This window comes from Emys orbicularis, chromosome 3 (genome assembly GCF_028017835.1).
Source record: "Emys orbicularis isolate rEmyOrb1 chromosome 3, rEmyOrb1.hap1, whole genome shotgun sequence".
Classification (NCBI taxonomy): domain Eukaryota; kingdom Metazoa; phylum Chordata; order Testudines; family Emydidae; genus Emys; species Emys orbicularis.
The window spans coordinates 161,260,876-161,288,869 of record NC_088685.1 but is presented as its reverse complement, the minus strand read 5'-3'; the positions used below and the strand labels follow the sequence as shown (position 1 = coordinate 161,288,869).

The window sequence follows — 27,994 nt, the reverse complement described above, 5'->3', positions numbered from 1 at the left end:
TGTACCTTAGCCAAAGTGAAAGAGAGGAGTTTGAAACAGAGTTCAAACAGAAGTATGAACGGGAGAAGACTCTGCTAACAGAGGACAACAAAAAGCTCTCAAATGAGCTTGATAAGGTGAGTGTTGCTTGACTGAAGCTGGAGAGTTTTACAAGCATTAAGTACCCTATATGAAGACAACAATACAGGATCATAGTAGAGATGGATAAGACCCATTTTAAGTAACTGAAACCAACATGTAATCTCTAATATAGGATATATCAGAAGTTCAACTGATCCTACACATGAGTGTCTCCCATTTGGTTTGAGAAGGGAATCGAGTCTTATCTGATCTTTTAAGTGTATTTTTAAAAAAAACCTAAATTATGTTGATTATATGGCTTTTTCACAGAAACTCGTCACAATTCCTTAAGCCAAATTAAAACAATAATGATTTGCTTGCATGACCCAAATAACCATGTAATTGACCAATAATGTGATTACTTTACATGTACTTGCATGTAGATTACTGTGCAATGACTTGGTCATTTCTACCTTGGAAGATGAACTTTGAGATCTTAAAAAGCTACAAATTACAAGGCAGCTGTGTTAGCATTACCATGTGATGAGTTGAAAAGAAAAATTGTGCAAAAAAATAATTAAGCTAGGTTATCTCTTTAATGTTCATTTTTCACTGGGTTGTTCCAGTTCATTGCTGGTTGGCAAAGGTTACCTAAAGCAAGAAGTTCACTTGATTTTTTTAGTTGCTTTTATGTGTATTTTAAAAAATAATGGAAGACATTTTTAAATTACCATACTGGACAAACTAAGAATATTTCCACAACAATGTAGACCTTTATATAGATGTAGCTTTAAGTACTATAAGATTAGAGGCCTTGATGTTTTTATACTTTGCTTTATTCTGTTAAAGATTTTCATTATGCCTTGCAAAATGACATATGTGAATTTTTTAGATAGACCTATTAACATTCATAATCACAAATCATTAGAACCTGTAAAAAGTGCTCAGGGGACTCCTATTTAAATATAATTACAGATGTTGGCCATAGAGGAGACACGTTTTACTGATAAATATACAATTTAATAATCATGTTGGGGAAAAAAGAGCAAAATAGATTAAATTTTGCATCATTCCAATTTGCTGTTATAATTCAGTATTTAAAGAAATACAGGTACTGTATGGTAGATTCAAGCCTGCATAGTCTCTGGTCCAAATTTGACCTATACAAATAATTATGTAGTCTAATTTGTCCTTAATCCCTAATATTAACACAAACCAATTATGGCCTTGATCTTGCAGGGTGTGCACATGTGAATAGAACCTGTATGGCGGAAAGGAAAGTTAACCACTGGATATATTCCTCTATTTAGGCTTGGTTTATACCACAAAATTTTGCAAGCATAGCTGTCAGCTTGGAGTGTGAAAAAATTATACACCCAAGCTGCATTAGCTATGCTGGCAAAATCCCCAATATAGACACAACTATGATAACAGATGAGTGTTTGGATTAGCATAGCTAATGCCATTCAGAAAGGTGGTATGTAGCTATGTTGGCAGAAGAACTCCTGCTGGTTTATGCTACTTTAGGAGGCTCTGTTGGCATAGCTATGCCAGCATAGCTGTACTGGCAACGGCTCTGTGTAGAAAAGCTCTTGGAGAATTGTAGTAAGTTGCAAGATGAATCCCACTCTCTATAAATGTGCAAGGTAAAAAAGGGATTAGGGTGAGCAGAGAATGGGAGTGTCTGAGGAGACACAGTGGTACATTCCCCTCATAGGCTAGGTCTACACTACCCGCCTGAATCGGCGGGTAGAAATCGACCTCTCGGGGATCGAATTATCGCGTCTCGTCGGGACACGACAATCGATCCCCGAATCGACGCTCTTACTCCACCAGCGGAGGTGGGAGTAAGCGCCGTTGACGGGAAGCCGCGGAGGTCGATTTTGCCACCGTCCTTACAGCGGGGTAAGTCGGCTGCGATATGTCGAATTCAGCTACGCTATTCGCATAGCTGAATTTGCGTATCTTAAATCGACCCCCCCCCCCCCCCCCCCCCGTAGTGAAGACCTCCCCATAGGCCTCACTCCTGCTGCTAAGCAGGAATAACTTGGTGGCTGTAGAGCAGAGCTGTAAGACAGGATCGGACTCTCTTGCACTCTCTGTCTTGCTCAACACTTTTAATGTTGTGCTTCTACATGCAACACTACACACCTATATTGTGCAAGATCAAGCCCTAAGATAAGTCAGAAATGTCACAAGATTGTAATTCTCAAGGTGTCTAACTTTGGACATGAGAAGAAAATGTTTCAGCCTTTGTTGTCACGTGCAGTTTATTCTGATAGGTGATACAGATTTTTAAAGTGGGCACCCAGGGGTGTGGCACAGGGAGGCAAAACTCCTTGATCAGGTAGGTGAGCAAGAGGGTTAAGTCATAGCTCTTTTTAGATTAAATGTGGTTTTTAAATCCTCTTTCAGCTCACCACCATGTTTGAGAGGCTAAGTATGAACAACCGACAGCTAGAAGAAGAAATGAGAGACCTGGCAGATAAAAAGGAATCTGTGGCACACTGGGAGGCCCAAATTACTGAGATCATCCAGTGGTGAGTACCCAGTCACAGCAGAGCTCCTTGTCACAAGGCAGTTGTGGGGTAGGGCTGCTAATGCATTTTCATAAGTGTGTTGCATCAGGAAACCCAGACTCTCTTGGTGCAATCTCACAACTGTCTAGGTTTGAGCTAGGTTATTTCCTGGGTGTTTCCTTATGTTCAGGGTTTAGAAAACCTTGTTCCTCCTTAAGAGTGAAAGTTGTCCTCACAACTGCAACTGTTTAAGCACCAAAGAATCCTAGCCATTGGATGTGACTTGTGGCTTTGGGAGAATGTTGAAAGGAATCATGTGATTAGCTCACGCTTCCAAAAAGGGGCTAAGGAGGCTGGGAGGATTTGTATAATTTTTCCTTCAATACTGACTACTGTGGGCTAGTTTATGTGTGGCAGAGTAAAACAAACTCAGTGCAATTCATATGCAATTTTACAAGAGAGCAACAATTCCTAAAGCTCAAGCACTTAGTGTTAACAAGTAAGAAGTTTCATTGAAGTGAACCCCCCAATAATGCTGTCATCAAACTGTCATGTTGTATTTATAATGGTTCCTATCTCTTTCTAGAATACTGAGGGGAAAATACAAGTCTGAGTTTAAACTGTTAATGGAAAGAAATTTTGCTGGGTATTACTTATTTTCAAATATTTTTTCTTTTTTGGCCCATTGTCATGATTAACTTATGTGAAAGCAATTTGTATCCAAACATTTCTACATCTCAGTCACTTTGAGTGGATTTCAGTATCTTACACTACTTTTTTGTTGTTATTTCTTAAGCTGTTTTTCCCCCATTTTGTCTCATCTTGTAGCAGCTGAGCAATCTGACTTTTTTTTTTTTTTTTTTTTTTTTTTTGCGCGTCAAATCAAAAATGGGTAAACATTGTCTTTTTAAGGAAACCTGGTTAGGTTGACAACGTTTTGACATCAGTGTAATTTATTGTCCATATTTGGACAAACGCTTTGGTTTTTGAATATGGCCACTCAATGCCTATCGGAAAAAAAAGTCGGGCCCTGGAACTCTGGACATTTTCCAGGCAATGTAGTTTGTTTCATGAATATACATAATTTGGACCCATGTCGTCAGGTCCATATTCTCTGAAGGCATCGTTTTCACAGAGGTAGAGATTAAAAAAATCAAATCAGCCTAATCTGTGGATGTTCTTTTCAAACACTTTGTCACATTTCCAATTTTCTCATACGAATGTGAGTGTAGTAGACTCGATGCCAGAATTACAGAAACCAGAAATGCAATAAAACCATTCAGATGAAGTCTGTTGTTTTAGAATTGATCAGAACTATTTGTACAGTTAAAATCAAAACAGAAGAAGAAAAAGCTCGGTCATTATAAATAAAATATCAGTTTTTGGGGGTTGCTTTTTTAAAACAAAAGGTATGGTGATCTAGTTAAATGGTCAGAGTAACCAAACCCAATAGGGGATTAGCGTGTTATCCAAAGCCTTCATAAACCAACACTTGAGAGCTGTGAAGGAAGAAAAGTCAGCCATAGTTGTGTATTGTTTTACTTGACCATTTAGATGGATAAAACCTTTGCATATAATTATCAAGCAAGCCATTATTTCTCCTCTCCTCCCTCCTGTCCTTCTCTGTTGGCTTTTTTTACTATGTTAATGTTTTTGAAGAAGTACCACTCTTGTTGTTGTTGAGACCTATGATAGTGGCATGAATGCAAATAATCAGGTCAGACCCAAAGAAAACTGTCTAGTCTGAAAGTATGTTTGTTTGTTTTTTTAAGGAAAACAAAACATCAATGGTATTTAAACTATAACACTTTTAGAACCAAAGTTAGACATCCTATTTGCTAAACGGTATGCCTTTCCAAAAATACAAAAGGAGTTACGTAGGAACATAGAGCATAATGGAATGAAAAAAAAAATACTGGGCATATTTAGTCTTGAGAAAAGAAGACTGAGGGGGAACATGATAACCGTCTTCAAATATGTTAAGGAATGTTATAAAAAGGACTGTGCTCAATTGTTCTCCATGTTCACTGGAGGTAGGACAAGAAGTAATGGGTTAATGTACAGCAAAGGAGATTTCGATTAGGTATTAGGAAAAAAATTCTGACTATAACGGTAGTTAAGCTGGAATAGACTTCCAAGAGAGATTGTGGAATCCCATCGTGGAGTTTTTTAAAAACAGATTGGACAAATACCTGTCAGTGATGGGCCAGGCTTATTTGGTCCTGCCAGAGCACAGGGGGCTGGACTTGACTTCTTTAGGTCCCTTCCAGCTCCACATTTCTATGAACAGTAAGGAGGCCCAGGTAGCCTGTTTACATTTATATTCTTAATGGCTATACAACTTCGAATTTTTTTCTTTTTTCCTTCCTGAGGACACCCAACAACATTCATTCAGCAGTGCTCAGCCACCATGTCTTTACTCAATTTGTGCTGTTTGTACCTTTGCTCTTCTGTTTGTTACTCAAATAATCTTGTAGCATCCTTCTCTCCTCCTTAGAGTTCTGTGCTGCATACTAAAATGAGATGCTCTGTTGGAGATATATCCCTCTGCATACATACCTGGAGTCCTCTTGAACATCAGTGGGAGTTGTATGTGTTTTGAGAGGAAAATATCACATAATCACTTCATAATCAAAAAAACAGATCTAGTTTGGCTATCTGCAAGTTCTTAATTTTTTTCTTAGGCACTAGCAGTTTCAATCCACGTCTCCATGTTTCTTATTATGGCACCCACAGTAGCTCATAGCTGACAGAAGTGAAGGTGGGGTGGTAAGCTGCCTCCAAAAATTTGATAGTTTTCTGTCTAAATTACGAGCATGCTCCTCACCCCTCAATAAAAGATGTAAATCAGCAGCTTTCTTCAGTGCTAAAGTTATGACAGATTCATAGAAATTAGAGAAAGGAAACACCTATCTGGTCACCTGGACCATTTTCACAGCCAATACATTGTTGCTCCCTACAATATTTACAGGATTATTTCCAGCCCAGTTTTAAATAGCACAAGCAGTTGGATTTCCATCACTTCCCTTGAGACACTTTGCCACAATTTAATAGTGACCGCTGTCAGGAAGTCTGCTCTGGTATTGAACTCACAATTTATTCTGTTAATTTCACCTCTTTACTCACAGTTAATACCTCCTTGAACCATCCTAATGTGTTCTTCCCTCTCTCAGTAGTTATAGCATGCAAATAATTGTAACTTGCCCTTGCCCCTGTTTACTCTAACATGCTGGCAATAGACCTTCACAGACCATCCAGCCCCTTAATGGAGTTCTTAGATTGACAAGCCAATATTATTCAAACCACTCCAATCCTTGACAAGAATAAGAAAACCTGAGACTTATATAGTCAACTATAAATTTTCCCCTTACGTACCAGGAAAAGGACTCATTACATCTAATGCTAGTGCAGTCACTTTTAAACACCACACTTTCAAATAGCCGGGGATACTATACTTCAGGTCTGTGGCAGAAAGTCGATGAACAGCAATCTGTGCTGTTGATTCACTGAGTGACTTTGCAAGGCACTTAATATGTCTGTGCCTTAGTGAGCCCACCTGTAACATGAGTATTGTATCTATCTCACAGGTGTGAGAAGCTTAATTCTCTAATGTGAAGTTTTTAATGTGCTTTGAGCCTTTTGGCTAAAAGGTGCTGTACAGTATAGCATGAGTGTATTTATTAGTATTCATTATCAGTAATTATACAGTAGAACCCTATTTATCTGAGCCTCCATTATCCAGCTCTCCATATTATCCGAACCACCAGCCTCCCAGGGCTGACAGTGGCAGGGCTCAAGCTGTCAGCCCCGAGCAGCTGGGGCTCCTGATGTCAGCCCAAGCTCTGCCATGCGCGGGGCTGACAACTCGAGCTCTGCCACCCATTCTCCGGTTTATCCAGATTTTTGGTTATCCGATCTTGCCCTGATCCCAATTAGATTGGATAATCAGGGTTCCACTGTACTTGGTGAAGGACTGGAAAATATGCACTACTTCAGAAAAATGTAGGTATGGTACAAAGATTTTTACAAAAGCTAGATCTCAACTTCCACATAATATTACATAGCAAACTTTCTCTGCTGTAAATCTGTTCTTTAGGGTATCAGAAGTGGCCTTTTCTCTACTTCTGAAATTAAAATGAAAGCCTTTTGTCCTAAGCCTCTTACTTTCAGTATAGGGACAGGTTACCTCATTTAAAAGGTACCTATGGACTCGTAAAATGGTATTTGAAGGAGACCAGAGACTTTAGAATGTCAAACTTTTCATTCATTTTCTCCCATTGAAACTCAAGATATGCTCTGGGAAGAAGGGTAAGGCTTGTATTTAAAATGTTTAGTTCACCCAGCTCAGGACTTCTTTGATTTCTCATTAAAACACATTCAATCAAAGAGAAAGCAGGTGGAGTGAACCTTAGAAAATCTGGGTTCAGTTCCTGGCTCAACTGCAGATTTATTTATTTTTTGTAACTTTGGACAAGTCACTTAATATCTTGGTGCTTTAGTTCTCTATCTGTAAAATGGGAACAATACTTGTCTCACATTTGATCTATCTTGTCTGTCTATATTGTAAGCTCCTTGAGGTAGGTAGTGTCTCCTACTCTTTGTACAGCATCTAGCACAATGGGGTGTCAGTCTCAGTTGGGGTGTGTAGATACTACTGTAATACAAATAATAACTAGAAGATTTACCTGACATTTGTGGTGCAGTCTGGATGCTATTAGTTAGAAACCAAGCACTCAGTCCTAATATGTGTTTTCAGGACTTATAAAGATTTTGTCAAAAGTAAAAGGGAAAAAAGTCCCAAAGCAACTACTTGAATCTCAAACCCCATTGTTCTCAGTAGAAAGCATGCATGCATTATGGAACAGGCTTTAGGAGTCTGAATGGAAGTTGAATCTCAGCAGAAGTTTTGCTAATTCATTTAAAGTGTAAGAGTAATAGAATTTTAAAATATCACTATTGAAAAGATTTTCTCAGATGTATTATTTTTGAGGTAAGAAGTGAAACTTTACCTCACAAAAGTTTTTACTCTCTCCATTTTCCCAAATTCTCTTGGATTGATAGGTATAAATCAAACCCTTGTTCTTTTTTACTTTTAAGAAAATGAAATGATTAAAAAAAAAGACTTGCTGGTCCAAGCAGTGTAAAAGGGACATTGTTATATATGAAAAAAGATTGGTAATCAAATTGTTTAGTAAAAGAGAAAGAAGGTGCATTCAGTAGATCCAAGAGAATCTACATTTGTTAAGGGACTGCGGGAAGAAATGGGAGACCTGGGAGATTAAGACTTTGACAGGTCTCTATTAGGCCTAAAACAAGTTCAAGAGCTTCTGAGGTCACACAACACTAGTTTGAAGATGGTCGAATCATTGTGAGCTGTTTGCCACCTACTGGTTATCAGAGGGATAGCAGGGCACTAGATTGGAGTAAATATTTCATATTTATCTTCCTCTTTAACTTTAGCTATTTTCTGATCCAAGGGATGATATCCACTCAAACCTTGGCCTTAAATATAGATTTTTCTAAAAACAAAAATTTTAAAACAATTTAAGCTTCAACTGAAACACTTTCTCTTAAACATTCTCCTACCATTTTTGCAGTCCCAACTTTGCAACACTAAAAACCAGAAAGTGCAGCCAACATAAAACAAATGACTGAAATCATTTTCACTGTCTGAGCTGAGGGAAATGCATAGGGTAAACAGACTTCATAAACAGTGACAAGCAAACTGGGTCTTTAAATTCTTTGTTTTAAATTAGTAACAAAAATAAGAAAATGTGATTATTTAACATCTGTGTATTTTTAATCTCACGTATCACTTGCAATCTGCGACAGAGGTGTTCTTCCACATACCATAGAACAAAATCCTTAAGGCATTCAAACAAATGACACTCGGCGCGTCCCTCTTCCTTGGTGACTGGGGAAGTGAGGAGGCTCGGCCAGGTGCTGGGTCCGGCAGCTCGGCCAGGTGGGGGCCTTCGGGGCAGGGGGGTCTGGCGCTCGGAGGGCTGGCAGCTTGTCCTGGTGCTGTCGGTGGGGGCCAGCAGCTTGGCTGGGGGAGTGCCTTCAGAGGTGGGGGGGCTGGCGGCTCGGCCTAGTGCTGGGGCTGGCCCAACACTTGGGGGGGGGAGTGATGGCTCGGCTGGGCAGGCTGCCAGAGGTTGGGGGGGCGGCTCGGCCTGACGCTGGGGCTGGCCTGGTTCTGGCGGGGGGTTGTGGATAAGGAGGTGGGGGGGCAAGTGGCTCAGCCCAGAGCTCGGGGGGGCGGCGACTCGGCTGGGGGGTTCATCAGGAGCGGGGGGAACGGCAGGTCAGCCTGGTGCTGGGGCTGGCCTGGCACTCCGGGGGGCCGGAAGCTCGGCCCGGCGCTCTGGGGATGGGGGGCGGTGGATCAGGGAGGCCAGCGGCTCGGCCCACTGTAGCTGGGGCGGACGGGTGGACCAGGGCTCCTCCAGTCATGGGGGGCCCCTCAGGGCTTCTCCTCTTGGGGGATGGGGTTTCGGGGCTCCAGCATGTGGGGGAAAGGGCCTTGGGTGGAAGGGGTGGGCCGGTGGGCTAGCGTCCCCAAAGCGGGAGTTCACCCACCGCCCATGCATGGAAGATTGACACAGACGGGCTGAACATGATAAGACCAGGCAAGTCTGAGAAATACCTTGGGGGTAAAGGTTGATCTGTAGATCGGGTTCTCCAAATCAGCATTATCCGATAAACTTGACACCTGGCTCAAGAGGATCGACAGGGCACTTCTCAGGCCTTCGCAAAAATTGGACATACTGAAAATCTTCACCGTGCCACAAATTATCTATCTGGCAGACCACACCAATTGTAAGAGAACCCTATGCTCTTCCCTCAGTGACAGCATTAGGAGGGCCATCATTTGGTGGCTTCATCTACCTGCAGTAGATTCATTTATGCCAGATCCAGAAATGGGAGACTGGGAGTGATGAGACTTGCTAGCCTCATACCATCTGTTCAGGCAAGATAGTTACATAGAATTGCACACTCCATAGATGAGACAATTCGGAGTATTGCATTGACTAGTGGTATTGAGGATGAGTTCAGCAAACTGTGCCTGGCAGCAGGTGGGAAGGTAGAAGTGGTACTTGCAATAACAGACCCAGTTCTGTTCTTTGACAATAACAGAATGCTACAGAGCATCCATGAAACACTAAATGAGTGGGAGAGGCCAGGTCCCAGGGTCAAGTACCCAATCCCTGTAACTGGAGAGATGCAGAATTCTCCCAGTGGAAGGAACCACCATGCCAAGGTAGTGGAATCGAACATTTCCGCAATGATACGATCAGCGATGACTGGATGAGCTATCATCAGGGTTTCACAGAACGCCAATTCCTAATGGCTTTGAAACTGAATGCAAACATATATCCCACCAGGGAATACCCAGGGCGTGGAAAAAACAATTCAGTCATGAAATGCAGACACTGTTCTGCTAAATATGAATCTCTATCTCATACTTTGGGACGATGTCCACATAAAAAGGCATAATAAATTGTGTGAGATTTTGGTAAAAGAAATGTGAAAGCTTGAGTCGGTTGTATATCAGAAACCAAAACTGCACACTGCTGAAGGCGAACTAAGAAAACCAGACCTTGTATATGCCAAGGATGGGACAGCCCTGATGGTCAATATCACAGTTTGTTTTGAATACAAAGAAAAAGTCTTCCCAGATGCAGCAGAAGAGGAAGTCAGATACTATCAATCTGCCAAGGAAATCAAAAAAATGATGGGAACCAAATGGTTTCCCCATCAATCAAGTCTTATCACATCTCAGGATGTTGGAGTATAGGCAAGAATGAGCTGCTAGACTGTTCAGTCGGAGAGCTTTGCTATATTCCACAGATGTCAGTAACAACTTTTCCAGCAGAGGGAAGGGTGCAGGAAACCCTGCTGATATCAAGCCCGATGGGACTCCAAGGCCACATGTGAAAATCTCATAATGATTACTGCCTCACTTAATTCATGATGGTGTTCACTGGACACGGGAAACAGAGTTGGACAGGCCACCTTGGGTACGGCATGACCCAAATAACCTGGGGGGAAAAAACATGGTTTTTTTTATTTAGGTCATGGATCATGACCTCTCTCTCAGGCCAAAAAATTTGAGTTGCACCTCTATTCCTGCAAATACTGGCGGGAGCTCAGACTTGTCCATGGCACTCCGGTACTTGTCCCTTCTGTCTCCTCACTCCTAACGCGTACTTCCAAAGCTGTATTGAAACACTAAATTCTTATTAGTAGGATAAACCTAAACTTCTTAGCAATAATGCTTTATTCAACCATATTAACCATGTACATGAACCCTGAAGAAGCCACTGTGTGGGTACCCAAAGGACTTATCTTCGATGGGATGGCTGAGAGAGATTTCACAGAAATGAAATTGCCAGGTAACAGATTTACCATTCTAGATCACGGTCTCTCTCCAGGTCCAAAATACTTGGGATGTAATAAACAGTAATATGAGGCGAAACGGAGAGATAAGTAGGATAGAGGAACAAGATTTCCTCCTTCCCTAAAAATTACTGTCATTACAGAATTTAGGGACCACTGCTTGGGGGATGTTCCTGCCAAAATATATTTGTATGTTCAAAGTCAGTGGCCCTTTCCATCCGGGTTACCAGTTGGGGTGTGACAAACTAGCTTTGATCCCTTCTGGGACCTGCTTATCTACAACATGGGTAGGCTTTGATGATACAGAATTTGATTCACCTGGCTGTGGAGAGTGGAGTCTGAAATACAACCTTGTCTTTTGGAAGATGTAGTGAAGCTCTTATCTTCAAAGAGCAGGAAATTTGGAGACTCTTGTTGACATGATCAGAACCAGAAGGCATGTCTTTATGGAAGGCAAATTCAGGGAATAAGATGCTCTCATCTCACTTAGGCTGTTTAATAAACTACTGCAAGAAACAGTTATTAAATAGGAACTGGGGGAAGAGTCTAATGTCACTAATGCAGTCAGTTATGATAACATCTTAGAAGGATTAGAAAGACAACTTTTAATCCTGATGTTGCTTGGATGCTCTAACTGTTAATTTGTGGTAGCATATTTAATTTTTAACTTGCTATCTAAAAATAAACTGCTACATTTCGTTGTTACAATCTATATTTTGGTCAGATGATGCTGGTCATGACAGATATTTATTATTTGCTTTCTTAAGTTTTGATATTTGGTTTCTTTATCTTCATTTTGTCTTTGTAGCACATATTGTATAATTTAACTGTGCAAAGTAGCAAAAGGTTTAGCCTTTACAATTAGTGAGGTTGCCTTGTTTATTTTAAATTAATAGTTCCTTCATTTAATTTTTTTTTTTTTTGTGTGCTTAGGGTGAGTGATGAAAAGGATGCTCGAGGGTATCTACAAGCCTTGGCCTCTAAAATGACAGAAGAACTAGAGGCTCTGCGGAACTCCAGTTTGGGTGCAAGAGCAACCGTAAGGATCACACTTAACATACCAAAAAACATTTTGTAAAAAAAAAATTAATTATGACTTTTTGCATTCAGTATTAATTTATCTAAAGAGGCTGTCTCATGACATCTTGCAAGTTTAGGGACTTTTCTTTCCTATTAAGTGACCACCACAATTTAATTGTTGTCAATTAATAGAATGGCACCTCTTCTATAATGGGATTTTATGTGTAATTTTGTTTAGATGGTTACAGACAATCTTGTATTAATGTATTGAAAAGATGTTTGCATAAAACTGCAGAGGTGAAAAAGATCCGCACTGTCACATCATGGAAAGTATTCTCTTTGAAGGAGCCATTTCCTTCTGTGAGTCTTATCATTGTTGCCATTCAAATCCATGCATGTAAATGACTATGGTTCACAAAGTTGTGAGAGTATGAAAGCATGGGGCAGTCATCTTCCTCTTTTAGAACTTGAGAAAAAAGAGATGATGTATTCGGGGACTTTCCAAAATCCTTTTTGAACTGATGAGCTCTCACATCAAGAACATAATAGGCTGAGGACGACTACTACTACTACTTCTAATAATAATAATAATAATAATAAGTAATAATATTGAAATTAATTGCATTCTCTCTGGGTTGTTTGTTTTGTTTTTAATAGGACATGCCCTGGAAGATGCGCCGCTTTGCTAAACTGGATATGTCAGCAAGGCTGGAACTGCAGTCAGCCCTTGATGCAGAAATCCGAGCCAAACAGGCCATTCAAGATGAGTTAAATAAAGTTAAAGCTTCCAGCATCTCTACAGAATGGTGAGACTGAATGGTTCTGATGGAACTTCACTATGGTAGCTTGCCAAAGACCTTTTGGGGAGAGAACATTTAGTTATAAGTGTTAAATATCTTGTCTGTCAAAATCTGATAATGAATGGTATGTTCATTTCTTATAGCTGTACCTAAAAACAAGACCGTATTCTTTTGTATTCTGTGAGTAACTGAAAAGGTACTATGAAAAACTGGAGCTCTCTCTCTAGACTTTCAGATGGCACTTTTTCATACATCAAATAATTTCTCCCACAAACATTTTACAACTTTGGGGCTGAGTAACAGGCAATTGTTGTTTGTCTATCTCAAAACATATATTCCTTTCTACTCCATTGACAGGTTTATTGGATTGGATGGACAAAATCAATTTTTGCATGTTGATTTGTACAGGAATAAAGCCTGCCTATTGAGATTTAAGAATTCTTTTCTTCCCTGCTTCACTAATCCCTGCTTCACTTCAATTTCAAAATTTATTTGATTAGGGGGACTGGCCAAAGCAGAGGATTAGTAATTGGGAATAATGGGGCATTTCACTTGTAGGTCATCAGTTGTAATCCAGCCAAGGTTAGAAGTTACCAAATGCTGGTACCATAGAAGGTTTCTTGGCAGCCTGTGAAAATAAATTTGGTGGCATGAGTCCAGTTCAAACACTCACATCACAACAGCCACCACTGAAATTGGTACTGATTATTTCCTTTGTTGGTAGCCTGAGCAGAGAGGTTAAAGACAGAGCAAGCATGAGGGCTGAACAGCTTTTTTTATCCCTAAAAGTGATCCCTCCAACTCAGGACTGAGCTCATTGTAAGAGAAATGTGCACTGCCACTATCCATGCTGCCCCTATTCTGTTGGAAAGTAGCGGACTTCAGTTTCCTGGGCTGTCCTACTGGAAAAAATGCCCTGTGGTGTGTTTTAAAGGTATCATACTGGTAACTTTTAGAAGCCTTTGAATTCCTTTTCTCTAAACAAGGAGATTAGACATGTGCATGAACCTGTCTGTTGAAGTCTCTGTATAAAGCATTTATACCATAATATGCCTGTCACTGTAGTACAGTATCTAGGCACCTAAACAGTAGACATAAGACATGGAAAGGACCAGTAGTGGGGAATGGAATAAAGAACTGATGTGTGAATCACAAAATGAGAGAGAAGTGATGATTTTTCTGCCTTAGCTGGATCTGATAGGGAGGTTGGAGATGAGAAGTCATGTGATTTGTGGCAAAAATTATTTTTAATGTGTGTGATGGGTATGAGTGTATACCTTCAACTCACTGTACAAGGCGTTTAGCCACTCAATTCCCAGTAACACTAATGACAGTTAAGGAGTAAAAACATGCACATCAATTTGAAATTGGACCTCTTCATGTTTTCGATCAACCTGTTCATAGAAGAAAAAAGTCCTTGAATGTTTAGGCAGTGCAATCAAGTGACTAGAATTGGGGAGCAGAGCTTCGGAGCTCCATGCTTGACTCTATTACTGACTCATTGTGTGTTTTGGGACTAATCAATTTTTCTGAGCCTCAGCTTACCTATCTTAAAAAGCAGCAGTATGAAACCCTTAAGATAGAGGAATAACTAGCATTTGAAAAGTGCTTAGAGCTCGTTGGATGAAAAGTATTGTAGAATTGTATAGTAATAATATTTATTTGATTGTGAATCAGAGAATTCGTAAGGAGAAAACTAAGCTGAGCATTATATTACCAAAATGTTTTTATGGTCTCCTTTGTTAATAACTGAACAGAAAAAACTTTCAATGTACAGTCTCTGAGCAGCACCAACTTAATGAATTAGCAAATGAAATGATCTGTTTTATGTTTATTTTTAAATGTGGTCTTTTCTTCTCATTCCCAGGGCATGGGTTCTCACAGTTGTTCATAAATTAGAGGCATGGGTCAACCTAAAGGGTAAACAAAGCCAATTATTCACTCCTTTTTCCAAGGTCCCATACTAAACAAGTCATAACAGAATTCTGCACTCAGCCTTTCATTTGATGACATCATGCTTTGTTTGACAACGCAACTTGGCTAGCATTGATTTTAACCAAACAGTAGTCCAAATAACATGCAAAGATGGACCAAAAAAGGGAGAATTTGCAGTGCTGGCTCTCAATAATTGTATTTTTTGTTTCTTTGTTTTTCTTTCTTTTTTAAAGTAAACTTCAAGAGTCAGAAAAGAAGAACTTAGAACTGTTGTCAGAAATTGAAAAACTGAAAAAGGAGACAGAAGACCTCAGATCAGAAAAGGGTATGGCAACTGGTGTCAAAATAAATGAGAACATACTGCACAGTAGTGGGTACATCTTATCAGTTAAGAGTGTCATCTTGCGGTATAAATGCAAGAACCATGATGCTGAGAGATTCTGACATCTAAAATGTTAATACAGCTATTGCACGGTAAAATGTACCCACAGCAATTATGTGCGAATCTGTTATATAATATTCTAGAATTTTCTTGGTGCACTTGAAGCATGAGAGTCATTTTGATTTGAACTAAATTATTTTTACTTCAACTTGTATATAGAATTGACCACCATATAACCCTTAGTAGTACAGAATATTCAATAAACATTTTTTCTTTGGTAGATAAGGGTTTTTACACTTCAGTATAGTCAGTCGGTACTCTCCATTTCTGAATTATCTGGCTACATCTACACTAAGAGAGGAAACAATAGCAGGGGCATTGATAACATTTAATGGTGGTTTTTCCTGCAGCAGATTACTGCTTACACATAGCAATGCAGCCATGGACAGAATTGATTTACTAGGTTTTGCCTTACTGTGATTGAACCAGTGTTGCTGGGAGCAGACTCTCTTGGGTAATTTCCAAATATAAGCCGGAGCATTGAGACTCTACTCCTGGTGGAATTCTGTGCCAAAAATTCGGCAACAAAAAATTAAACATTCTGCACACAATATTTTAAAATTCTGCATATTTTATTTGTCAAAATAACACAATATAATCACACCAGTTTCAATTATTTTTGGTCATTTATTTCAAAATACCTGTCAGCAAGTATGTCTGTAACAATACAGACAACAAAAAAGATTCAGGAAATCTTTTTTGACAGATTCCTTACTTGGCATATTAATACAGAACTCTGAGTAATAATTCATTTAAACTACAATACAGAACGGTATTTCCCACGCCCCTCAGAAGCAGAGCAAAGGCCTGGGGGGAGTCGGGTAACGGAGGAGCTGAGGGAGAGGGAAGTAAATTGCTGGGAAGGAGCCTGGGTGTGAACTTGGAGGGTTGTTGGGTATGGGTGGGAAAAGTAAGGAACAGGGGGGTTTTTTTGGGGGGGGGGGCAAGAAGGGATTTTTAGGGAGCTTCCCCCATGCAGACCCTGGCTGGCCTCTAGCCTCTCCCATTCAGTCAGGCACATCTGCCCCTGTCCCCATGTGTGTCTGTGCCCTCACCCAGCCACTCCCCTGTCCCTATGTAGCTCTGCCTCCCTTCCCCCTGTGTCTCTTCACCTCCCATGGCCCTGTACCTCCACTCCCATTCAGCCCCTGCCCCAGTCTGTCCTCCCCCACTAGCCCTTATGAGCCCTTGTCTCCTGACCTGGCCTGACAGCTGGGAAGGCAGCTCTCTCTTCCCTCCTTGGGGGGAGTTGCAACTTTGTTCTATTGCCTCAGCACCCTCTGGTGGGCAAAAGTCAGAACTGCAGCAACATTTTGGCAGAAGCTTTTTCTGCGTGAAAAATTAGAAATCTGCGGGGCTTATTAAATATGTGCACACGCAGTAGCGCAGAATTACCCCAGGAGTAATTGAGAGATGGAGTTAGGAGAATCAGCTGACCTGGTGTAGCTGTAACCTTTGTGTCTTACCATCCAGGCTGAAAGAAACAATTGCAGATTGCACTGTTTCAGGCAGACACGAATTAAAGATCTTGTGTCACTTTCTTAGGTGCAGCAACTAGTTGTTAGAACGCAAAACTTTCTCAAAACTCAAAAATTTGTGGGACAACTGTTATGCTTAGATTCAAGCATTTTATAGGGTTTGCAATCTCAAGGCATTCCAAACAGTTGTCTGCTGCCACTCCTTTTCACCTAGTGTAGATAGGCCTCTGAGTGCACCGTGACAGTTATGACAGCCCAAGAGTACTTCACAATATTCAGATTAGGTGCTGATTAGCTGGTAAGAGGAAATTATTTATAGTACTGATACTTGCTCATCTTGATGCTTCACACTGATATTCAGAATAAATATAATCTTGATATTTATGGAGATGCAAAATGGGAATTTGGGGCTAGCTTATTGCTTTTGAAAACTTGTCCTTGTTGATGCTGCTTTTCCATATGTTTATCCTTCAATTTATAGCTTCATGAAGAGTACACAAGTACTATGCTCCCAAAAAAACAAATTATCAATCTGCTGAACAAGTCTGCCTTGCAGTATTTAGTCATAAACAAGAATTTATAATTAATAGTTTACCAAATCTGGTGTTTTCCAGTGTTACATTTTTGTGTTAATAGAGATAAGAGTTTAATTCTATTTCTGAAAAGATTGTAAAACTTACTTTGAAAACTTCCTGGATTAAAAAAAAATGTCAGAAGTAATTAGTATCCTTTTGCCAGAAGCAAATTTATAACATTGTATGTGGACTGTTTAAATATTTAACTACTGAGAAACACTCTTTAATCCAGTTTGTTTATTATATTTTAATTTGACTGTCTCTTGTAAGTAGAAGTATGTTGATAACTAAAAGATAAACATTGCAGAGGATTCAAGTGCATTCATTTTGTGTGATAGTGGCAGATTAACTCACTGTGCCTGAGTACTGTTTTCCAGAAAGGGGTAATTTAGATTAGCAGATTCATCCTGTGCACTTGATAGGTATATTCTGAAACCTGGGAGGGTGAGAAAATAACACAGGGAAAAACTGATTCTATAGAATGACAACTCCTTTGAGAAATACATTCAGTCTGGGTTATGGAGTTTTGATAGAGAAGTAATGTGTATTTGATATTTTAGAAGGAAAAGTCATCCTTATAACATTTAATTTTTCATTGTGAGATAGATATTGAGTGGACAGGATGACATCCTAGTTCAGAGGTTCTCAAACTGGGGGTCGCGAGGTTATTACATGGGGGGTCACGAGCTGTCAGCCTCCACCCCAAACCCCGCTTTGCATCCAGCATTTATAATGGTGTTAAATATATTAAAAAGTGTTTTTAATTTATAAGGGAGGTCGCACTCAGAGGCTTGCTATTTGAAAGGGGTCACCAGTACAAAAGACCTAGTTAGAGAAGGAACTGTAATGTAACAGATCTCTCTCTCACACTCACACTCACACACACACACACTCACACACACACACACACACACACACACACACACACAGCATTTTAGAAGAGAAGCTCAGATATAATGACAAATCTTTTGGGGAAACAGCAATTCAGGCATACTCTGTGGTCATCTTATTTCTGTTAGAGCTTATTACGAGGACCTGAATAATGTCAAGAAGAAACATCAGACATACTGGGCTTGATTCACCTCTAGGTTGTGCCAGTCCCTGTATCTTCATAGGGTGTAGACTCCTCCTGGTGAAAAGACCGCCACGAGTAGAACTGCATTTATAAAGCATCTGCAACACCTACACTAGGTGCTCAACTGTCCTCAAATACTTAAAAGTGGGTGGTGCTGGCTGGGCGTGGGGTACTATCAAGGAACCCAGATTAAGTGCTGATTCAGCACATTTCCTTAGCAATCAACACTGGCATATCTCCCTTGGAACCTCACCCACAAGTTTAAGCTGCCTTTTCCTGGCAGAATTTCTAGAGAAGGGCAGCAGCGCATTTCTCTCCTCCCCCCCCCCCCTCGCAGGGGTGCACCTCTCCTGGGATATAGAAATCCTACTGACACAAGGTGTGAAATGAGCCACGTTACATGCATGTATGTGAATCAGTATTAACATATTGTAAAGGGACGCATACACATTAGATATCTGTGCATTACACAGCCTATATACATATGTGCAGTATATCTAATGTATCATTTTGGCATTACACACATCTGGGGAAATGAACATTTAACCATAGGCTGTATACTCTCTGCATGTGTGTTAAAAAGGTACCTTCTTTTGTACTGAGTAGCAGACCAGACGTGACAGTCCATAATACATTTTAGATGATTCACCTATAACCAGATTCAGCAAGACAAAGGGCCTCCATGAAACAGTCATTTTTCTGTAGCTTAAAAAACTTGCTGCTGTTTTCTAGGTGTAAAGCACCAAGACTCACAGAATTCTTTCTTGGCATTTTTGAATGCTCCTACCTCTGCACTGGATCAATTTGAAGTAAGTGTGCAGCCATTTGAATGTCTTTGGCAATCATGGAAATGTTTTATTCTTGCTGTCATGCAGGTTGTGTGCATACTTGCTTAGGAGTTAATACTGTCTTTTAGTCCCATTGTCCTTCTACATTTTGAACATCATTTTAGGTTACAATAAGAATTTATGATAATTGTTTGATTTACTATGCCTTCTTCCTGTTCTTGAATAGTTGTAATCATGGTCCATTCTCTTTAAAGGTCATGTATGGTGAAATGTGAGAGTCTAAAAGAAAGATAAAGTTAAAATGGCCTTTCATTGTAAAAAAATACTTAGCTAACACAGATTACATATCCTCCATTCATTTTTATAGGAATTTGTAAACCAAAGGCTAAATACTGCCTTTGGATGTACTCACTACCATTGTGATCAGTGGTACCATGCATGTGTCCAAGAAAATCAGAGTAAAACTAAAGTAAAACTGTTTAATTCCTTTGAAATTTTTAGATCAAAGTCCTGGTAGATAGAAAAACTGGAGGAGAAAACGTAAAATGGAAACGTATATTTCACACCTTCTCTTATTTATCTAAAGTAAACAATGTAAAATTTCTATAAAATATTAGGGCTTAAATCCTGGCTCTATTTAAGTCAATGACCAAATTCCCACTGACTTCAGTTAGGCCAGGATGCTACCCTTAAGGTCAAATCCTATTCTAGAATGTGTTCATGGCTCCCACAGATGTCAACAGAAGATGCACATGATTATCTTTAATACAGCAGAATTTGACCCCTACAATTTAAGGAAGAAAATAATTATTGTTACATTTTTGAAAATTTTACTCTCCTCTTTAATGCATATTCACTATTTTCTAAAGTCGTTGCATTCTGATGAATTCTCCACATCTGATGATCATATTTAATTTGCTTTTAATGATTTATCAGATGTTGGTTTTAATACAAAAATTATCTCAGAATTTGGAAATGTTTTTATTGAGTGAAGGATAGAAAAAGCATTAGTCTGCTTTTTTTATGGATGGATTATGGATGAATTGTCTAAGAAACCAAAAGGCAATTAACAAAGACTCCACAACTTTTACTGATGTAATTGTGACTTGGCATTAAAGTCATTTACCGTTTTTCTTTAATTGTTTTTGCAACACTGTATCATTATTTATTTTTACAGAATAGTTCTCTTCATCCATTTTTTTCTGTTTCTTTACTGCTGTGTTCGTTAAATAGGATTCCTTTTCTTCTTCTTCTTCATCCTCATTGATTGATTTTATGGATGATGTAAGTCTTTGACCTTCAAACCAGTAAATCCCTCAATAAAAGAAATTGGTTGATTGATCTGGAAAATTCGAACATAATGCAGTCAATTTAAGAATTGTATGATTTCAAGTGCATCTGAGAGCACAGAATTCTCCTGCACTAATAGATCTATATCTTTGATAGATAGATAGATAGATACTATATAGATACACAGTTTGAAGAAATATATTTCTTTCTTTAATGCAGGTATTGCATTATGCTTTGCAAAATGCTTTTGTATTTTGGGAAGGTGCTGTAAGTTTTGTCAATTTGTCAGAGGTAATCTACTAAATTGTCACCTACTCAGTCCTCTGACAACCGTTCTGAAATCATCTGTGGTGTTATATAATTCATTTCATTATGTTGTTGCATATTATACCCATTTTCACTAACTGTTTTTAGTCACTTTGCTGAAGATTTTTTTTCTCTGTCCGGATGACTTCTGAAGTTTCTTTTTTTAGTTTTCTCAAATAAGTAATAGATTTTGCATTTTTAGTGAATGGTCTTTCTATTAAAACTGATTGGGTAGGTAATTGTGTCAAATTTCACCATAACCAGAATGAGTATAGAAATTTGTTTTTGTTTTCATTTGGAATTTATGTTTTTAATGTAGGAAAACATTGAAATATGTACACTAGTTGGTGGCAAACTTAGCTAGCAAATCATTTTAAAAGCTGTAAATTGACTGCATTATTTGTTTTCCAGACCCAAGTAGTAGGCTAGTAGATTTAAATACTTAGAAGTGTTGTGTCAAAATAGGAAGCTTTTGCCCTCTTTATAGAACTCTAAATTATAACACTGTTTGATATAAGGTTATGGTCTCCGCCGTATAATTAATTGTGTTGTAAAAACACCGTTATAAAATTGAAAATGGGAGTCCATCAAGAATGTTGAAAGAAAGAGGATGTAGTGTATAATCTTATCCTGATATCCTTTTCACAACAAAAATTCTTAGAAATATTTCTTCTCGTGTATATGGTTTATTCCTATGGTTGGAGCACATACTGTGTGAGTGTATGTTTGTGGTACCACATTAGAAGTATTAGACCGTAGTCTGTATTATCATTATACAAATCAGAAAGATTGCTTTTCTGACATCTTAGAAATATCCTTATGCCTAGAGACACCAAAGCAGTCTTTGTCATGATAACTTTTATCCTGACTGTTTATGTTTCTATGTTCGGGTTAAAGAAGCATTCTACTTGGTGGGAGAGCATTATGAAAAGGTTGCCCAGCTCAACCTGCTCTTTAATATAGACTGAGAAACATGATCTTTTAAAACACACACCACTCCCTCTTCAAAACATTTTAGAAGAGTAATAAAATAAATGTTTGGGAGAGCAGTTAATATAGCCTACCTTTGTAGAGGGGACCTAGACCAATTTAGGAAGGAGAACGAAGATCTGCTGCTGGGCTTGTAAACTTAGCGCTGAAAGGCATCAATACATAAAAAATAATATTTGTTAAAGCAGAGACTGCATATTTTTCACAAATACTGCAACCAAATCAAATATATTATTTCCCCTATGCAGGTGAAAAGGTATGTTATGCATCTTTCAGAAAAAATAATCATTTACAATAGTTCCAGCATAATTCTGGCAAAGTCTTGGGTGTGTTATCCATTGGTTCACATCACAGCTGTAACATTATAACAACTCTGCATAATGCCAAGCTGTTGATCTTGTGGCATGTGCAGGGTCAGCTGTCAAATGAGTACAGTTTGTATGTGTTCCACTGTTGGCTAACTTGCCTTAGAGCAGTGGTCTCCAACCTTTTTACGCACAAGATCACTTTTTGACTTTAAGATCAACCCAGGATCTACCCCGCCCCTTCCCTGAGGCCCCACCCTGCTCACTCCATTTCCCCCTCCCTCCGTCGCTCATTCTTCCCCACCCTCTCTCATTTCCACTGTCCTGGGGCAGGGGACTATGGTGAGGGAGTGGATGCAGGCTCTGGGCTGGGGCTGAGGGGTTTGGAGTGTGGGAGGGGGCTCTGGGCTGAGCCTGGGGCAGGGTGTTGGGGTGCAGGAGGGGATGAGGGGTGTGGGCTCTGGGAGGGAGTTTGGGTGCAGCAGGAGGCTCCGGGCTGGGACAGGAGGGTGGGGTGCAGGAGGGGGTGCGAGGTTCAGGCTCTAGCCAGGAGGCACTTACCACAGGCGGCTCCCGGTCAGTGGCGCAGCAGACCTAAGGCAGGCTTCCTGCCTGCCCTGGCCCCACACCGCTCCCGGAAACAGCTAGCATGACTCTGCGGCCCCGGGAGGGGAGGGCAGGTGGCTCCACACACTGCTGCTGCCCCTGGCCCCCCAGTGCTGACTCCGCAGCTCCCATTGGCTGGGAACTGTGGCCAACGGGAGCTGGGGAGGTGGTGCTGGGGGGGCGGGAGCAGCAGCAGCATATGGAGCTGCCTGACCCCCCTGCACCCCCAGGGGCCGCAGAGACATGCCAGACACTTCCGGGAGCAGTGTGGGGCCTGGGCAGGCAGGGAGTGTGCCTTAGCCCCACTGTGCTGCCAGACTTTTAGTGGCCGGAGATTACGATCGACTGGCAGAGGCTCCAGGATAGACCAGTTGATCACGATCTACCGGTTGGTGACCACTGCCTTAGAAGATGGTCTTCTTGATTGGTCCACCAAGATTTAACCTTCTCCTAATGCTGATCTTGCAGTTCTTGGCAGGTCTCTAGATATCACTGTATATATTGTTAAAGTTGAAAGGAGTTAACATTTTAATGCTTAACATACAAAACATGAGACATTCATCATTGGGTCTTCAGGCTGAGTTCAATGGGAGGTTCTCTCATCTCAATCTACAGTAGACAAGAGAACAGTTTGGAACAGTGGTTAGGCGGGACAGAGGATAACATAGATGACATAGAGAGAGAGTACTTTCTCACTCTGCAAAGACGCATAAAGAAGTCACCATCTTTCCAAGTGAGGATAGAAGCCATCGCAGACAAGTGAGATATATTTACTTAATTTCACCTATTATCCTGTATACCAACTAGTTATTAGTTAGAGCTAGTCAAAAAAAATTTTGGGGAACAGTTTTCCATCAAAAAATGCAGTTTTGTCAGAATTTAAATATTTTGCAGGAACATGCAGATTTTGACAAAATTTTCAGTGGGGAAAAAGTTGAAAAAAATTTTTTTTTTTACTTTCTTGTTTCATTTTGATAATGTTGCAATTTTTCATTTTAACTTTATCATTTCAACTTTTATATTAAAATATTGACATTAATGTTATATTTATATTTAATATTTCAATATTATTGTAACTAAACATCTTGATGATTCTGAAACAAAAATTTTCAGAATTTTTGTTCTGCAGGAAATTGTGGTTTTTCATTCTAATTTGGAATGGAAACAGATTTCACCATAGAATGAACATAACTTTTTCCAACCATCTCTTTTATTAGCCCCTCTAGTTAATTTTTAATGCATATGATAAACTACTAATTGCTGCTGAAGTTGAACATTCCAGTTATGCCCAGATAGAACCAACCTATTGTGCTGTTGAATGTAGCAGGTACCTCTTCATATTCCATTGCCTACAGTGAGTGAATAATGAATGAGGATAGCACAGAGATTGCTGTGGGAAAGGACCACCAACAAAAGGGTCATACATTAAATAACTGTTTTGGTGTTGTTAATATATATTTGGAGGGGGACATTTGAATTTGCACAAGGTAAATATGCTATTTTTCATTTAATTGATCACGATCTAATTTATCAAGTAACACCCTTAAGACATTATCTCTGAATTACAAAGATTAAACAAAAAATATAAAAATATCTATATATTATTCATAGGTAGCTCGGTTCCATGCTCTAGGCCTATTAAACAAGTTTTATCTCAGTATATCAATCAGAACTTTAAAAAGTAAAATAGGAGTCTTAAAAAATACCACTATCACCCTAGACATGGCCTCCATCCCCCATTCAGTCTCCCTGATTGACAATAATAACCTGGAAGAACAAGGGCAGGATTTTGTAGCATGACTTGAAGGGAATCAAATTTAGACCCTGTCAAACCAAGGAGTGTGAGTTCCAAAACCAAAGACCTTTCACCTGCCATCACCCCCTACCCAATCAAGACTGCTAGCTAGAGTTCCTCAGGAGATTGCAGTTGCTGCAATATCGCATGGGGTGTTCTCTTGAGTAGGACCAGCAGTGGATATTGCTAATGGCCTGTATCATTTCCTCCCTATGCACGCAGTAACCCCATGCTCCCCCTAAAATGCTGGTAATAGTTTAGAGAGCAAGATACTGAGCTAAATTTTACACCCATTTTACACCCTTTGCAAGCCCACTGAAGACCATGTAATTTCATGGGTGTAAATCACTTCAGAATTTTACTCACTAAATATATGCTTTAAAATTATCTATTTACATACAAGGGCAGAGCTCTGCTTGAATCTCTGCCATCCAAATGATTGAAATGTTTATAGCAAACTATGAATGATTGTAGTTTATTCTAATTGTATCAACTAGGAAGACTATAATTTCCCTAGTTCTGTTGGAGAAAAATAAAAATAGATGTCTGCGCTCCAGCTGCCTATGACTGGAGCCTGCAGATGCTTCAGGAGGAAGAGAAACCTCTCACTGTGCTGATGATTCACTATGCCCCTCCCCATATGAAATACCAACTTGGGTTATATTTTAAGGGTAATGATTGTGATCATTTTTATATTTCATATTAAGTGGAACCTACTGTGGCCCTAGCAAGCATTTGCCCTACTTATTGGAACATATATTTTTTTCATTCTTAAATAATTGTAAATGAAACGTGTCTGCCTCCTGAGTGACTGAAGCTGGTGTTTCTGGTCCTATCCTTCTATCAATCCTTGCTTAAAATACCGTTTGGCTTCAGTTGGACTACCACACATGGAACATTGAATCTGGCCCTCATAAGCCTCCACTGTATGAACTGGATCCACAACTTTCATAGTTAATTACTTAATAGCTCTTTGCCGCATTCTGTAGTGAGAACCCTGGCTGCACCCACACATTGATAATTCCTTAGGTTTTGAAGAATTATGGTTCTTAATGGTATTTTAAACTGAACACATTGGGCCTCCAAGAGAAGAAACTATCCATCTTTTACTGATGATAAAGGTATTTATTGTGGAAGTCATGCATATGTGGTCTAATGTAGTGTACACTGTAGAGCATTATTGTCTGCTGCAAAGTTACAGGATTTGAAATAACTTTCTTTCCTGTGTTGTTCCCCCTTATGAGTAACATCCCCAAAATATGTACAAAATATTTGTCTTAGAAATATTTATTTTTAAAATATATTTGTGCATGTCTACTGTTTGTCTATTAGTGACAAATTCTGAGCTAGCGTGTGTGCCCTTGTTTTAAGTTTTGTAACGCATTTTCCTCCTTTCTTTGTTGAAGCGCTCTCCTTCCTGTATTCCAGCTAACAAAGGCAGACGTGTAAGATGCTGTCTTACTCTGTGTGGCCCTTTATTTTTGCCTGTGGTGTACATGCCTTTGTTTAATGTAGACTGTCCTATGTTGACTATTTATGGCTTGTGTATTTATCTTACTGCATGTCTTGTGCTGCTGTTACCGCTGCTGCTGCTGCTGCTGTGCTATTTGTTGTTTTAAAGCTATGAGTTCAAAGCTTTAGGAATGTTTTGTTTGGTAATATTTCTGTGACCAGAATACCACAGTAACTGAAGATGGTGCTTTGGGTTTTATTCTTTTTTGATACAAAAGGGAAAGTCACTAAAGCTCATTGTGAAAACTGATCAGATAGCAACACAGGTGGATGAGCAGGATTCAAATGAGAGCCTCTTTGCTTCCATTGCAAGAGCTTGGGAGGTATTTTACAGGAATTTCTCATAGAAAGCAGAAGTTTGGCAGTCAGGGGCAGTTTGGAACTATCATGGCCCAGAGATGTTTTCTTTTTTTAAAAAAAATAGAATTCTAAGCAGGTAATTTAAGTAAATTGTAGTAACTAGTAGAAGCAGAAACTCAAATCCATGATAATATAGGATGCTAAATATCTTCAACCTCGGAGGTGCATCTAAAGCAGAAGTGGGCAAACTACGGCCCGTGGGACCCTCCTGCCCAGTCCCTGAGCTCCTGCCCCAGGATGCTCGCCCCCAGCCCCTCCCCTGCTGTTCCCCCTCCCCCACAGCCTCAGCTCGCTCCGCCACCGGCGCAATGCTCTGGGCAGCGGGACTGCGAGTTCCTGGGACAGCACAGCTGCAGATCTGGGGCCTGACCTGGTGCTCTGTGCTGTGCGGCGGCATGGCTGGCTCCAGCCGGGTGGCGCAGCTGTCTGTCCTGGTGCTCTGGGCGGAGCGGCTGTAGTGCCACCGGTGATCCAGGCAGCACAGTAAGGGGGCAAGAGGGGTTGGATAGAGGGCAGGGGAGTTCGGGGTGGTGGTCAGGGTGCAGGGACGTGGATGGGGTCGGGGCAATCAGAGGGCGGGGAACAGGGGGGTTGAATGGGGGCAGGGGTTCCCAGGGGGCAGTCAGGAAGGAGAGGGGGGCTTGGATGGGGCGGCGGGGGGGGGCAGTCAGGGGCTGGGGTTCCGGGGCGGTCAGGGGACAGGGAACGGGGGGGTTGGATGGGGCACTGGTCCCCAGGGGGCAGTCAGGAATGAGAGGAGGGGTTGGATGGGGCAGCAGGGGGCAGTCAGGGGCTGGGGTTCTGGAGGCGGTCTGGGAGAAGGGGTGGTTGGATGGGGCAGGGGTCCCTGGGGGGGGCAGTCAGGAATGAGAGGAGGGGTTGGATGGGGTGGCAGGGGACAGTTAGGGACAGGGATTCCAGGGGTTGTCAGGGGACAGGGAACGGGGGGGTTGGATGGGGCAGGAGTCCCAGTGGGGCCATCAGGGGGCAAGAAGTAGGAGGGGTCGGATAGGGGATGGGGCTGGGCCACAGCTGGCTGTTTGGGGAGGCACAGCCTCCGCTAACCGGCCCTCTATATAATTTTGGAAACCTGATGCGGCCCTCAGGCCAAAAAGTTTGCCCGCCCCTGATCTAAAGCCTTTGGTGGATTTAGAAACATCTGAACATTTATATAACAAACACGATTGTATCATATCAAAGTATTGTCACAATGTGTTTGGGATAGATGCATTACCTTACAAAGAGGAATATGTCTGTCCTGAACTCTCACCACTTTGTGATTATATATGACATAGAATATTGGAAAAACCACCTATATTAATATTCAATGATTAGGCTAATGATTTTTCTCTCTTTAATAATAATAATAATAATAAATTTATTAATAATATGTTAGCTGCAGTTAAAAACACAGATTATTGTATTTTACAGTGTACAATACCGTTTACAGTGTACAATATCTACTATTTAAGCACTCTGGCTCTGATTCAGAAGTCCATCTCAGTTCAGCATGTACTTAAGTGCTTTGTTGGATATGGATGGATTTAAATACATACTTAAATACTTTGCAGAATTGGGGCCCGCGGGCTCAGTCCTGCAACCCTTAAATGTGTGTAATCCTGTGGAAGTCATCAAGACTGCTTGCATGATTAAGGGCTGCGCAGTTGGGTGATACAACACATGCTTTAGATAATCTAATAGTTAATAGTGCTTATGGGCTAATTTGAAGAATTTT

At 40.4% G+C, this 27,994-nt stretch overlaps 1 protein-coding gene across 4 annotated transcripts in view; it reads left to right on the top strand.

Moving 5' to 3' along the window:
* Positions 1–27,994, top strand: part of CDC42BPA (CDC42 binding protein kinase alpha) — a 323,508-nt gene that overhangs the window by 241,730 nt on the left and 53,784 nt on the right. For 2 of the 4 annotated variants that reach the window (XM_065400285.1, XM_065400284.1), the window contains exons 16-22: positions 11–116; positions 2,476–2,600; positions 11,916–12,021; positions 12,660–12,808; positions 14,971–15,062; positions 19,040–19,116; positions 25,794–25,832. In XM_065400285.1, coding sequence (XP_065256357.1) covers positions 11–116; positions 2,476–2,600; positions 11,916–12,021; positions 12,660–12,808; positions 14,971–15,062; positions 19,040–19,116; positions 25,794–25,832 — 694 coding nt within the window. The remainder of the gene's footprint in view (positions 1–10; positions 117–2,475; positions 2,601–11,915; positions 12,022–12,659; positions 12,809–14,970; positions 15,063–19,039; positions 19,117–25,793; positions 25,833–27,994) is intronic. The other 2 variants (XM_065400287.1, XM_065400286.1) reach the window with 1 other exon arrangement.